The sequence below is a fragment of the Mchenga conophoros genome, linkage group LG8, assembly GCF_057382185.1.
Source record: "Mchenga conophoros isolate Kocher_MC1m ecotype Shallow Benthic linkage group LG8, M_conophoros_male_GT1.1, whole genome shotgun sequence".
Taxonomy (NCBI): Eukaryota; Metazoa; Chordata; class Actinopteri; order Cichliformes; family Cichlidae; genus Mchenga; species Mchenga conophoros.
Window position 1 is genome coordinate 10,724,234 of NC_140533.1, and position 15,118 is coordinate 10,739,351.

The window sequence follows — 15,118 nt, forward strand, 5'->3', positions numbered from 1 at the left end:
ATATATTTTTTTAAAAATACCAGGAATGGGTAAAAACGTAAAATAACTATTCAAAGTTCGCATTAACCAACAGAAGAGCTAATGCTACTTCCATAAGATATCAGTTTGGTTTATAAAGGGAATTAAAGGTTCCCTTTATTTACAATCGCCCAACTCTCATAATGGTTGTTCTTGCTGTCCAATCACACTGGAGCATAGGATTTTTTCACCCAATTACGTTGATGCGTAGGCGGGACTTGCTGGACGTTTCCTCAAGTATCATCGTTATCAACCCATGGACTGACTTGTTTGTTGTCGAGCAAGATGGAGTTCATTTTGGGAAATCCTTACACTACGCCAGTGGGACATTGCATTGGTACGCAAATAATTATTTAGGGGAGGACATTGTGGAGAGATGTATGTGTATATCTTAGAGAGGTGTCTATTTTATGTAATAGTCATTTACGGGTTTGCTACCTTTAGCATGCTAATGTCCCTGAATGAGTTCTCTACAGCTGGAAAGCCACCGTTAGCCGCCTAGCTAACTATTACAACATTTGCTGTCACTGTGTAAGCTCTCTCGTTAACAAATTTAATGTGTGCTTTGTGCCATTACGCCATTACCTGTGTCGCGCAAGCCGTTTACGTGTGCATCTGTAATAATGACAAGCAGCTAAGTTAGCTAACAGCTAGCCAACAGCCATCGTCATATATTCGGGGCGCAGTTTTTAAGACGTTATTAAGATGATTTCCTTATGTAAGTACGTGTGTGTGTGTGTGTGTGTGTGTGTGTGTGTGTGTGTGTGTGTGTGTGTGTGTGTGTGTTTTAGAGAGAGCCACTGATGGATCCCTACAAAGTGAAGACTGGACTCTCAACATGGAAATATGTGACATCATCAATGAAACAGAGGATGGGTGAGTACCTTGTGAAAATCAATGAATAACCACATAGGTGTTGATTAAATTCTGTTTAAACTGTGCACTGGTTTGGTTTTACCGGCCTGTGATTTTTACATTGTGGAGTGCTGCAAACACGATCAAGTACTTAATCTTTTCCCCTTTTCTCTACCATCGAATCATAAGTGAGCCAGTCTAGCCCTGGCTGCATGAGGAAGATTTATGCGAGGCCTCACTTCTTATCTCTGTGCTTCATTAACCTTGTACAGAACGTGTGCAACTGGTGTGTGAAGTCCACGTTTGATCAGTGGATTGCACTTAAGATTAGGTGGCTCTAACCTACAGAAGTGTACTGTAATAAGAAGTCTGTTTGTCTTTTGTCTATGAGGAATGCAATGGGTGTAACACATCCACTTATGCAAGGCGTGTTTGCTCTGTTGGAAGTAGAGACAAAGTTAATAATTTACTTCTTTGATGCTGTAGCTGTTCTGCTCTAAGAATTATTGGCTCATGCTTCTGATATTCAACTTTCTAATGTTTGTCACAGTATCTGACATCTTGTCAGTGCCACTGAAAATGGCAGCTAAAGCTTTAATTTATCAGCTTATTAGAAATCATGTGTCCTTCCCTGTGGGACATGTTTTCGTAGTCCATTTAAAAGCACACCAGGCAGGCATGCTATAATGTGGTATTTTTGTGTGTTTAATGTGGGTTTTGACTTGTGTCTGTATGTGTGTATGCAGGCCAAAGGATGCCATTAGAGCAATGAAGAAAAGGCTAAATGGCAATCGGAACTATAGGGAAGTAATGCTGGCTTTAACAGTAAGTTCACATGAGCAGGAGGAGAGCAGCTAATGTATGCTTTTTATATAATATATTAGCATATAACGTTAATATCAGTTTTCCTTATATAACAGTCAGATGAATTGGTCAAAGGTGCTTTGTTTTGGCATTTATCGGTAACATAAATAAAAGTATTATGATTGCATTTATCAGTACTAAGTTGATTGCATAACATAATTTGCATTTGCAGTTTTTAGTCCAACACATTATGTCCATTTTGTATCTTGGCTCCAAAACTTCTGAACCTCTCTGTAAGAGGAGCTATTTCAATGATGGCGTCTGTGCATCTGTCAGGTTCTGGAGACGTGTGTGAAGAACTGTGGCCATCGTTTCCACGCTTTAGTGACTAGCAGAGACTTCGTTGATGGCGTGCTTGTTAAAATTATCTCTCCCAAGAACAACCCACCTACCATTGTTCAAGATAAAGTACTCGCCCTGATTCAGGTAAGAACGGCAGAACTGAATGCACAAAGTTTGCATTCTCGTGTATTTGTTTTTTCCCCCTGTTTTTATGACAATATATAACTTCCAGAGAGAGTGCACAGTGTATGTGGAGCTCTGCACAAAGGGAAAGTAGCATGTGTATATATGGGGGAGGACCAAATTATGTTTAACCTTGTTTAAATATTGCATTTTAATAAGATGACCTAGTAAATTCCCAACAAATATTGAGATTCACCTCAGCTGTGTTATATATGTAGACACTATGTGGTAGAAACCCTTAAAGAAAACTAAATGAGCATCAAATTATTATTTAAAACATCTGTATCATAAGGGCCCAAAATTTCACAAACCACGCATCCTTAATATATTTGCTTCTGCAACGATGTACGTCACTGTGAGAGACCTAATCATTTGTGACTCAGTCGGTTTGTGGATTTTGTTGCGACTGTGGTGGCTGCCCAGGTGGTCTTTCATCCCCAGGCACAGTCTCAGGTAAGGCACACTGTCTCCAGGGCTTCAGCCAGTAGCAGCTCTAGTTACCTGTCAGAGCTCAGATAACCCAGCAAGGTTTGTGTGTGTTGCTGTTATTTCTATCAGGGATGCTGTATGAGCACAGCTTACAGCATGGAGGAGGAGCATGAGCATACAGTAGTTGTGAGAGAGAAGCTTGATGATTTCCTTTTTTGTTTATTTAGTAGTCAGAGAAACCAGTTTATGACTTGAAGGTCAACTGCGAAAAATGCATGGGAAACATTTATAGCGTAACACTCCCTTCATGCAGCAGCTGGAGTGTTGTTGACATTTTCATTAGTAAGAGAGGTAAAACCCAGCTGGGCAGCAGACTGTGGTTATGCTGGTGCATCTCACTAACCACCTGTTTCATCTCTCAGGGATGAATGTGTGCACTTTGGAGTTGATAAAAGTTGACAAGTGTGGACATTTCATAGCTTTTACAAGTTTAAAGTCAAAAGCTCTATGATCATTTTGGTAACCTGCATTTCTTTCGGGCTGTTGTGTTGTCTTGTATTTAAGCTGTTGTAATGGCTCGAGCCCAATTTACCCTCTGGTAAGAGCGAAGCCAAACGCTTTGTAGTTTGTTCGCCGAATGTATTCAGGGAAGACAAACAAATATCATCAGAGAACAGACTCCTTTTACTGTCTGCGCATCATTTGCTTTGTTTGCCTTTTCAGCCTTCCCTTTTATCCATTGTTTAAATTTCTTTTTTTTCAGTCGGTCACGCTCATTTCTCTTTTCTTTTAACTCTTTTTACTCTCTGTTATCTTTATCCAGGCGTGGGCCGATGCATTCAGGAGCAGTCCTGACCTCACGGGTGTGGTTCAAATCTACGAGGAGCTAAAGAGAAAAGGCATCGAGTTCCCAACATCAGAGCTGGAGACGCTGTCACCTATACATACACCTCAGCGTGTAGGAGAGCTCATGCTTGGCAGCCTAGTTTGCTAAAGTTTCTTTGCCAGAACTATTTGGTGTGGTTACGTTCCCAGGTAACATGTTGCCTAATGATATGTTTGTTATCACCTTCTCTGTTGTTTCTAGTCAGCCACTGCTCCGGAGGGTGACTCTACCTTACACAAGCACAGCAGCACTACTCAGCCCACACAACACTCTGTGCCACCAGTCTACACCACCCCTCAAGTCCCCAACATTCATGCCTCCGGAGCCATTAATCCCACACCTGAACAGGTACAGTGGTAATCCTATGACCACATTTTCTACAACCGTCCTACAAAACAACGATATTCTACGGTTTTCCTTTTAATATCCGCTCTCAAGTGTACACCATGAAGATTCCAAGAATCTGCCCAACTAACGATCTTTCTGTAATTTTGAATTGCCTCACCTCCAGTTTTCAAGGTCATCTTCTTATGCACCTCTGGACTGGTTTCAGTGCAGGTGATAAATATAGAGTACTTCCTAGAAGTCCTTTTGTGTCCCTTTGACTTTAAGCCTCTGCTGTGTCGCAGTGGTCATCCTTAAACTTGATTGTCAATCACATGGAGGTATATCTGGTGAGTGATGAGTCATGAGTATGTGTGTATCCAAAGGTCCCCCCACCCAACTTGAAAGCACGTTCACCATCATTGCTGTTCAGCCTGTTTCAGCTGAAGGTTACTATGCAAGGAATTCCCAGTTTACAATCTAATGAATGTCAGAAAAACAAGCACGTGTGCTGCCCTTCAAATGAAAACCACTCACTCTTGAAACAGAGGTTGGTGTTTGCTTTCAAAGCCCAAGAGTGAACAGTGGAAGCAGAGTGCAGAAAGCAGTCCAAATGTGCACAAAGAGATGATCTTGAAGGGGACACACCTTTATACTTTCGCAATTATCATTCTCTGGTGGTTTTCCTCGCTACCACAGTAATACTTGTGTTTTAAATTAAAATGTATGGAAATAATATAAAATTGACTCTTACTTAAGGTAATTTATGCTTTACTTTTTTAGTTTTTTGTTTTGTTTTTTTTAAATCACCCAGTTTCCAAGTGCTAGCATTTAGGCTAACTTGCACTATTATCATGTAGATTTCCCGGCTACGCAGTGAGTTGGACATTGTTCGTGGAAACACTAAAGTGATGTCAGAGATGCTGACAGAAATGGTGCCAGGACAGGAGGATGCTTCAGACTACGAGTTGCTACAGGCAAGACACCACTTACATTTTTATTTATTTATTTATTTAATTTTTTTTTTTTTTAGGCCGGCATGTACAAATGTGACTCAAAAGCAGACTGGGATCCGTTTGCATACGTGTGTTTTTGTAAGCATTTGTATTGTGTACATTTGTTTTGTGTAGGAGCTCAACAGGACTTGTAGAGCTATGCAGCAGAGAATAGTGGAGCTCATCTCCTGTGTTTCTAATGAGGCAGTAACGGAGGAGCTGCTGCATGTCAATGACGACCTCAACAACATTTTCCTCCGCTATGAAAGGTTAGAAAACGCAGGCAAACATGTTGCGCAAATGCAGGTGTAAACTTGTCTTTGGGTGCAAGAACGTGCACGTAGCCAAACTTGTTTTTGCCCTCTCAGCACAAATTGAGTTTGGTAAACTACAGGTGTTTTGTTCCTTCCTTTCATGCTATCTCTTTGTTGCTTTTAGGTATGAGAGGTTCAGGTCTGGAAGGTCCTCAGCTCAGGGTGTAAACAATGGGGTGAGTCAGCTCATAGTGTGATTGCATCACACTTAAAATTCCTGGAGTTCCTCTCCGAATGTTTTGAGCTAATTTGCACTGTTTATTTTGGACATCCACACCTTTCAGTGTCTGCAGTGTGGATGTGCATGTTAACATTATCAGTCAGGCTTTCCTGTGCCGTCTTTATATGTCAAAACGTGTCAGCTGTTTACCAGATGTACATGCCTAATTAAATGGAAACCCAACAAAGACCCATGCAGTTGGTTTCACAATAAAATATAGAGACATCTTTGAAGACGTTTATATTTAGTTTAGATTTTCTGTTCTCATTCGAGTGTCAGATTGCATTTCTACACTATAGTTCAAGCAGACCTGCTGTATTTAAGTTCTGCGGAGTAAGTGAAACAAAGACCATGATTATACAGCAGAGAATGCAAATTTAATTGCTGTTGCGCTGGAGCTGGGCTGCTTGTATTTTATTCATTGCACATTACAATAAAACAAGCAGCCCAGTCATTGCTTTGCAAGACGCAAAGCAGTATGTTCCAGAACAATTTCTAACAGCAGTGTGTTGTTTATTTAAAGCTTGCATGTGTCTATAAATTACTGCCTTGCTGTGTTTCAAACCTATCAGTAAAAAAAAAACCCAAAAAAAACCAAAACCTGTTTAAATAGCAAATTTATTTTCTGCTGCTTCCTTAACTTAATATGCCATTGATCACATGACTGGACCTGCTTATAGTAGAATGTAGGGTTGGGCAAGTATTGACACGATTGCACATTACGTTTAGAAACATCATCGATTTGTTCAGTTAAAACATTAAAAATATATCAAAGTGAATTAATAGACGTTATAAATGAACTGAATTAAACATAGAGCGAGTTTAGGCTTTTAAGGAGGGACACAAACAGTTGTAAAGGTGCATTTTTGGGGCACAGTGAGTTAGAACACTATTGTGAAACAGAATAATAGTTTATTTTTCATTAATTATAATCAATGGGATTCAAAATGAGAGCAGTGTGAGGCTGTAAACCGCTGCCAAAGCTGGAAATTTCCTGCATAGAAGAAATAATTGAATTTGGATTTGTTTATGTTTTCTGGAGAATTTCACATGATGTGACTTGAAATATCAAGTTGTTAAAAAGTCCTTTTGAATTTCCTGGATCCTGATTTATCCCAAACCTTTATTACACCCTCTAACTTCCATGCAAATCCTACTACAGTAACTAACTGACAGATCTGATAACGTAATATTTTGTGCTTAAAAAAAGGGAATCTTCTGTTGGAGAAGTATCACCACCTTAGTGGGTTTCAGATCGTTTAGGCATGATATATCTCCCACAGCTATCATGCCTTTACAGTCTGTCCATACACGGGCATGTTAATGGTATTCACTGTGTCTTCCTTTTCTGTTCTTTTCTGTTCTTCTGTTACTTTGGCTAGCTGAAACAGGCAAGTATGAAAATATTGTCACCCCCCCCCTTTAAATGATCAGTCACCCAACTGTGACATTCAATACATGACTAAAGAACATGGGGCCAGCATTCAGCGGTACCTTTTTAACCATATGGTATGTTTTCAGTCTGCAGCCAATGATATGTGAAACCTGGAGGCAGGCTGACAGCGACATGAGCTTAAGATGGCACCTAAATGAATGTATGCCCTAGAATCACTGTCATGTTGGCTTTCCGTCATCTCAGACCGTCAGGGTTTGAGATCTGCAAATTGGTCTTAACAGAGAAAGTTTCACAGAGCCCAAAGATTCAGTCTACCCTCCTCCCTGCCCGCTGTATTTCTGCCTTCTTAAGGGGGTTGTTTTCATCACTCTACGTTCATGATAAATGGCCTGATTGGCATTTGTCCTATATGAAGTGGAATTGAAGCATAACTATTTCTCTAGAATAAAACTGTATTGTTTTACCCCCTTAAGAAACTGTTTTGCAGAAATTGAGTTGATTTGCTGCTGCCCCGAGTCACAGACATTTTTCATGCTCTCCTGAAGCTAAACACTTTCGTTTTTTTTTTTCTCCACATTTGTTCTGTTAAACTAAAAAGCTAAGTACTGAATAACCCTGCCTTTAATAGCCTCCCCCCCCAAAAAATTATTTTGCTCCTCATATACGAAAAATCATAAATCCTTTGATTTTTACCTGAAACTGTTTCATCATTTCTCCTTCATCCAGGTCCTCAGTGAGGCTACAGAAGACAACCTGATAGATCTCGGCCCAGGCTCCCCTGCTGTGGTGAGCAATATGCCAAATGCAGCCCCAACCAGCTTGCCTCCCACTGTCACAGCCCCTGCAGGAAGGCCCTCCTCCCCAGCTACTCTGGCCTCCCGATTGGCTGGTCTCGGTATGCACTAAATCCCTCGAAACAGTTACATTTTTAGCTACAGCATTACACTGTATATTCAAATACAAATCTGTTCAGAACATATTGCTAAATTCATGTCAGGTAGACATATGGGCTTGGATTGGAGCAAAACTCAGAAACTTAATTTCCAAGTTAGCGATTGGTAGGTAGGTGGTTCAGCATCTAAAGCTTGAAGTATGGGGGGGGGGTGTCTGGATCTGTTAGAGTTAATGTTGTTCTTCAGATAAGTGCTGTTGATTAACAAACTCCCGGTTCTCTTGTAATAATTTACACAACAAAATACAGGCCAGCCTCCGAACAAAGAACAGGTAAAGGCATCAGTCTACGGGCGATCGTGGCTCAAGAGCTGGCAGTTCGTCTTGTAATCGGAAGGTTGCCGGTTCGAGCCCCGGCTCGGACAGTCTCGGTCGTTGTGTCCTTGGGCAAGACACTTAACCCGTTGCCTACTGGTGGTGGTCAGAGGGCCCGGCAGCCTCGCCTCTGTCAGTGCGCCCCAGGGCAGCTGTGGCTACAATGTAGCTTTGTGTGAATGACTGAATGTAGTGTAAAGCGCTTTGGGGTCCTTAGGGACTAAGTAAAGCGCTATACAAATACAGGCCATTTACCATATAGTTATTTTTCTCATGTTGTGACACTGTGGGTGCAGTGGGTACCATACCCAGGGTTCCTTCAGGTAGGTGTGCAGAGAACTTCAAGCTGTCTCAGTAATCTCTCTCTGGAAAGACTTGCAGCTCACCACAATGTTAACAGTGTAATTCAAGGAAAAGCCCATTGTGTAAACCACTATAATATGGAGCCATTAACAGTGAAATTCAGTAACTCACAAAATTCGAGTTATCACTAATGTACCATATAACTCTTGTTCACCGTCAGTTGTTTTCCTGTACCTGCTGCTGTCAGCGCCACCACTCAGTCATGTGGGTGTCACTGAAGGCATCACTGCTGAGTCCACACACTCTGCTCTCCTATCTGCCTCAAAACAGGGGCAACTTTCTCCTTTTATATCTTCTGCAGCTTTTACTGTGTATACAAGCTAAAGCTTAATTTCTCCCATAGCACAAAGGGATCTGTGTGGTCTGATGCGATGGTACATGCACACACAGAACAGACAGTTTGATGTAAGACTGTCAAAAATAAATCAACAGATAACTTTAGTTCTCGATTGTTTGGATCCAAACTGTTCTTAAAATGAATCTCAGTAGAAACAACCTTTTTCTCTTTACTTTTATTTTTGTAAAGTCTGATTCTCTTCTGTGCAGTTTGTTAGCTTGATGTTAAGGTGGTTTGTTTGTTTGTTTTGCCTCTTCCAGACATGGGAGCAGACAGTGTGAGCAGTACTCTGAGCTCCCTGTCCAGCTGTAAGCCTCCACCTGCCCAGGATGACTTTGATGTGTTTGCTCAAACCAGAACCGGAACCATGTCAGAGCCACAGAAGGTGTAAGAATCCAATGAGGAGTGGCAAATTTAGTTTGGCATTTAACCTACTTCCTTTTTATTTCTGTTAAAAGTGGGCAAATAACATTTGCTTGTATGTGTTTTGTCTCAGTACTGCATCAGAAAACACCCAGGCCGCTGAAGGCCTTCCTCCCACTCTGGATGTTCTACAGACAGCTGCTGGAGGGGTGAGTCTCAGTGACAATTTGGGTCTTAATTCAAAGTCGGTGTTGTCATAGTCTGTCGGAGAATTTTGATACTGAATATTTGTGTTTGTGCGCTTTCTGACCCTGACATGCTTTTTCATCCTTGCACTGTTGCTGCTAGATGCGACTAATCCCTTGATTAAAAAAATAAATAAATTGAGAAATACAGTTTCTTTGTTTATTTACATCTTACAGCTTAACAGAGAGGGTTTGAACACTGGAGCTGTGCATCGTCTTCTTAATTTCTTTGATAAAATCAATAATTTTTTAAGCCGTGCGTAGGGAGATGGATCTTGTCTTTCATGCAGTACTAACTAGAGTTGTAAGTTGTTTTCAGCTTTGTCATCTTCTGAGAAAAAGGAAGGAAATGCTATGCTAGCTGTATTAATAGCTATGCTATAGAGCTTCCAGTTTGATTTTATTATTATTATTTTGTTATTTATTTTATGATGGGGTTTTTTTGGCCATGGCGTCTCTGCACCGCGGCTTGCTTTATTCATTTTCACCAGCATGGCTCTGTCTTCCCAGCTTAACCTGCACTTAGATTTGTTTTTGTATGACTTGCGCACTCATAGCTTTATCACAAACACTGATTTTGGTTTATTCATTTGTTTTTCTCACAACTGTATTAAGCTGCATTTGAGTTACCACTGACGTTCACTTAAGTCATTTTCTGTTGTGTTTGGGGCGGGATTTCATTTCTGTTTTTGTTCTGGCCACCTGTGGCGGTCTCGATGCTGCCCCCATAGGTTGTCGGAGGCCAGTCCTCTGTCATGGATGACATAGAGGAGTGGCTGAGTACTGACGTGGTGAGCCCATCATGATTTTTTTTTTTTTTTTTTTTTTTTTTGGTTCATTTATGCTTGCTTCTTTACTTTTTTCACTCTGTCGTATCCCTTTTTAAAAATTTCATACTGGCTTTTGAAGCCTGAAATTAACACATTTACTCGATGGTGTTTTCCTGACTGATCAATCACATTTTAATTTAGTTCACTGAAATTTTACTAACAGTGTTGTGTGAGGGGCGACTGATATAATTATGGGAGACTGGCAAAATGGCATGAGGTCTTGAATGCAAATAATGTATGCAACATTTTGTTTATTTTGAGCTAAAGTGGACCTATTATGCATTTTCTTTTCTTCAGCATTGTTACTACACTTAAGTAGCTTTGCATTAGTTACAGTCACAAAATCCTTATTTAGCTTGGACTGGCTTACAGATATCTCCTTAGTTCATCTATTGTCCCTGAGAGCCCATCACCTGGCAGTGTGGCAGTTCAGAAAAAAAAAACCTGATATAAAAACAGTTTCTCATCTTTAAAGCAAAAGTCATGCTGTAATAAACATACTGCAGTCAACCCAGAGCCTTTTCCACCTTACTGAAGGTCCATTAGTGACATAAAAGGCTGCTTAGATATAAGCTCAAACTGTTTTGAAAGCTAAAATAGCCACACTAACAATACTGTTTAACTGCCTGAACAGTGATTTAAGCTACGTTGTATATGCCCAATTCAAATATTATTTAAAGTTTGGGCAACGATGAGGAAACAAAACCACAAACTTTGAGTCTAGCCGGTTGAAAACGTTTGTCAGGCCCATCAGGTGTTTGGAGGGTGCTGAGCTCAAAGCTTTTTCTTTGCTTCAGATGACTATATGAGGAAAACTGAATTTGTTATAGTGCAATCTGAAGCGTGAGCATTTGGCTCCAAGGATGACCTGTTTGTATGTTAACCTCATGATTTAAAAAACTTTTGCTATGCTATATATGACAATCCATCAGAATAGGTCTGCTTTAGCCAAAACATCTTAACTGCCAGAGCTGTTATAGAGTGATATTATTTATTTATCTAATCTGGGCGAGTGTTTGTGACCCAGAATGAGTAATAATGCATTCCAAGACTTTAGTGCTTATTTTGTGCAAATTTGTGCTTATGTTGCACAAATTTATCAGATTGTGTGCCGAGTGTTTTGGTTGGGGAGCAATGAGAGTGTATTAGAACTTCTAATATTACCGTCACAACCTTTGGTCCGTGCTAATGATGGGTAAGTGGCTCTTGTTATGAGTGAAATTTGACGGGTAAGTCAGTTTTGGGGTTTTGTGTTTTGTTTGTTTCTTAATGTGGTTTGAATCAGATTATTGGTCAAGGGGTCATAATTTGGCTTTTGGTTTGCAGTGGGTAATGTTTGTCACAGCGTGACATGGTGGGTTTTTCTTTTTCAACAGAAGGGAGATGAAGGTGAGGAAGGCGTCACAAGTGAAGGTACGACACTGTGATTCTTCTCTTCTAACACTTCCAGCTCCCCCAGCTGTATTTTGAACACATTTTATTTAATAAAAAAAAAAAAAAAATTTGTCTCTGCCCCCAGAATTTGACAAGTTCCTTGAGGAGAGAGCCAAAGCTGTTGAGAGGGTCCCCAGCCTACCGTCGCCCCCGAGTGGTAACCCAGGAGCAGTGCAAGGAACCCCTAGCCGCAAAAAGCCAGAAAGACCTGAGGACACTTTGTTTGCCGCGTAGACCTCCCAGCTTTGACCTCCGATTTCCCCTCCAGCCTTAGACCCGACCAGCTATGCAGCTTCACCTTAGGAGAGACCGACCTGACACTGAATCACACCCACCTCTGCTAACGATTGATCGCAGCGCTACTCGACCCACACTACAGGAAATTGCACATGAAATCAGTAGAATTATGTTAAGGCTCTCCGTTAATTTCTCACGCAAAGGGAAAAGAAAAAATCCTATTTTCATACGCCAAAATGAGATGGATCCCACTCGATGAGCAGTGTTAGAGACGGTGAGGCAGCAGGTCCCCCCCCCACCCCTCTTTGGTGTAAATCATCTCCTTCAGCCTGGTGTGGACTGCAGATGTAGATTTGTATAAAAAAAAAAAAAGGGGGGGCAAAAAAAGAATCCTTGTCATAAGTAGGAATTCGTTTCCTAACTAGTCCCTCAACTCAAGACAAAGTTTGTACTGTTAAAGAAACCGCTGCAGAAACATTATGGATGTTGTTGCAGACTTATCCCCCTTAATTGCAGAAGCACTGATCATACCTACGAGGCTCTGGTTTTGGTGTTTGTATCGGTCCCTTTGCAAGTCTGTCTTAAGTTGAATTGTATATCTGTAAATGACAAATGTCGGGTTTATTAGTTGTGTGTATATTTTAGCTTACACAAGTATGTAAGAGATGGTAATTTAATGTAGTTTTTTGTTTGTTTTTTGAAAAAGGATATATGTTGCCCTTGCTTTGACAGTAGGGATGTACCTCATTGGGCTGAGCTTTTTCAAGAGAAGGGACAAAAATTGTACACATGTGATTATTTACAAAAGCTAAAAGAGACGAGGGTTAAGAAGGGATGTCGTTTTTTGCGGATTGGCGTCGTGGCGCACCGTACCCAGATACGTGTAGTCTTACCTTGCCTTCTCATTCCCCGTGACAGACGTACGTGCAGTTTTTCGGTGATTTGCTGGTCACAACAGATTTATTGAGATTATTTTGCTGAGATTCATTAGCCTGAAAGCTGCTATAGTTTTGTAAACTAAAGTTTAATTTTGATGGATTCTTATGGTAGTGTCATGGAGTTGTGGATGGGAGTGGTTTTCTGATGAGTGCTGTTTAAGGTGCACGCTCGGAGCTGAAGAGACGTTTGCTGTCGTTCAGGAGTTTTTACTCGCTGTAGGTTTTAACTGCGTTTTGAGGGAAGATTGTGCTGTATGCGTTTTAATTTTAATAAGTTGGAGCTTAGAGGACCAAGTTTGTGATCTCATTTGGGATGTGGACGGAAGAATGTCCTAATAATTGTGTTCTTGTGTTTCATTAATTTTTAAAATCGAGGGTTTTTTCTTTTTTCTAAATTCACAGATGTCCTAAAGAATAAAAACAGAAGCAGTTTGCACATGATTTTTGTGCATTTCTCCTTTTTATTTCTTAACGCTGCCATCTTTAAAGGCCTGACCTTTCAAGCGTGATTTGTTTTTTTTCAGAAATGAGCTCGCTGCAGACGTCAGGCTACAAATTAGACTTTTTGCTCTCGACAATAACAAATGCAACATTAATCACAATCGTAACAAGTGTGCACTTTGATGGCCGCGTTTCAACTCGTACTGTAAATCAGCTGAGTCTTAGCCTAATTTAATTAATGAGCATATGAATAATTTATTCAGCACTACTTCTTTTCCTTTGTTTTGTTTTTTTTTGTTTTTTTTCTTAAAGATCAGTATTTTAAATCACTTTATTGTGAAAATTTTAAACGGGAAATGAGCTGTGTTAAGGGATGAGATGGGAAATTGTGTATGTTTTAGTGTTTCTGGCTTCTGTTTATGTAGTTAAGTTTTTTTTGTTTTTTTTCTTGGTTTGTTTTATACGTTGTTGCTGGCTTGTGTATTTAATTTGTCATGATTGGGTTTATTGGGTATGTGGATATCCTCGGCGGCTGGAAGTGGAGGATGGTAAACACATGGAGGTGTTTTATCACTGGTCTGTAGCCGTTAAAGAATTACACTACTTGTCTCATTTTGTTTCATGAAGGATACATATTGAATAGATTTTATGTATTGACCAGCACGTGGGGGGGGGGGGGGGGAAACTGACACAAAGTAACTTAGTTTGGACACTTTGAACAAAGCATCATCATTGCACATTTTGAAAGGGAAGCTTCCTTTCTTCCTCCTTTATGTCTCCTTGTTTTAGTGTTATGTGTCTGTTGTGTGACGCTGAAACATTTTAATCACAGTTAATTTTTTTTTTTTTTTTTTTTTTTAAACTAAGAAAGCTCCAAATGTGAGCTCAATGAATACATGTTATTCTCCTGTTTGGTTTTTTTCAGTGTGAGCTCTGTCAGTGATTTGTAACTGAACCCCAGCGTACTGATAACGTTGCCAGAGAGTCATCTCAGACCTGCTTTGCAGAAGAACAACGTGTTTCTTAGTCACTGGAATATACGAAAAGCAATGCCGATAATGGAGGCTGCGCTGTACGACTGCTAATTTTCCTCAGTTGCCTCATTTCTCTTTGTGTTGTTTGACTTATGCATGATCTCTAATAAAAGATTAGCAATGTGATCTGCTGTGTGGTTTTTGTGTCTGCTGAAAATCCAGCACCTCAATCTCTTCCTAGAGTGCAATGGGCCCCACACTAATGGGGCTTTACCGCTGTTCATAGGGAATCCCCTCATCCCAAAACATGGCCCCTCATATTCTGCTTCAGTCACTGGAGCATTTCCTGGTCAAGAAACAAGGGTGTGTCTGTCACACAGTACACTGAAATATACAGGACGTCTTTGTAGCATTTTTACAGTGAGTGGCTAACTTAACAGTGGATTTCTCTCAGAGGCAAATGGATGTTTTTGTGTTGGAGACCTCTGGCTACACTTCACGACAAATTCACTGAAAAAATGTGGAAGACAGATATTCTAATATGGTGTAAATCGGTTATTTTTGTCAGTAGCACATACATGTGTTGGTCTCAGATGGTCATTTGTTGTGTGTGGAGGCATGTCACTACTTTGATTATGTATTTGACTGCCTTTCGAATACAAACTTAGAGTTAATTATACCACATTCACTTACATTTTTTTCCCCACATGCGTTGCCGAGGCTCTGTGTGCACAGCCACTGGGTCGGAAAGCTGAACTGAGGATCCAGTTTTCTTGGACTTAGCTGGCATTCAAATCTCCACAGACGGTTAGCTAGCACACCCTGGTGGCTGCACCGTGGAACCTCATGGCACACATGCTTGAGGTCAGGGCACTTACCAAGAAAACAAACGCAAACGGTGGTCTGTTTAGCCGTATAAATTGC

General features: G+C 40.5%; 1 protein-coding gene across 2 annotated transcripts; it reads left to right on the plus strand.

Moving 5' to 3' along the window:
- The first annotated feature begins 250 nt into the window (after positions 1-250).
- Positions 251-14,380, plus strand: tom1l2b (target of myb1 like 2 membrane trafficking protein b). 2 transcript variants are annotated; one of them, XM_085284004.1, is made up of 15 exons: positions 251-355; positions 810-894; positions 1,620-1,698; positions 2,014-2,163; positions 3,455-3,589; positions 3,719-3,865; positions 4,702-4,818; positions 4,972-5,105; positions 5,275-5,326; positions 7,493-7,661; positions 8,993-9,119; positions 9,229-9,304; positions 10,072-10,131; positions 11,547-11,583; positions 11,690-14,380. In XM_085284004.1, the coding sequence occupies exons 1-15, from the start codon at positions 304-306 to the stop codon at positions 11,836-11,838; spliced, it is 1,569 nt and encodes a 522-aa protein (XP_085140130.1). In that variant the 5' UTR covers positions 251-303; the 3' UTR covers positions 11,839-14,380. The 2 variants fall into 2 exon arrangements, with proteins under 2 accessions (XP_085140130.1, XP_085140131.1); XM_085284005.1 differs by lacking the exon at positions 10,072-10,131.
- Positions 14,381-15,118: the final 738 nt, after the last annotated feature.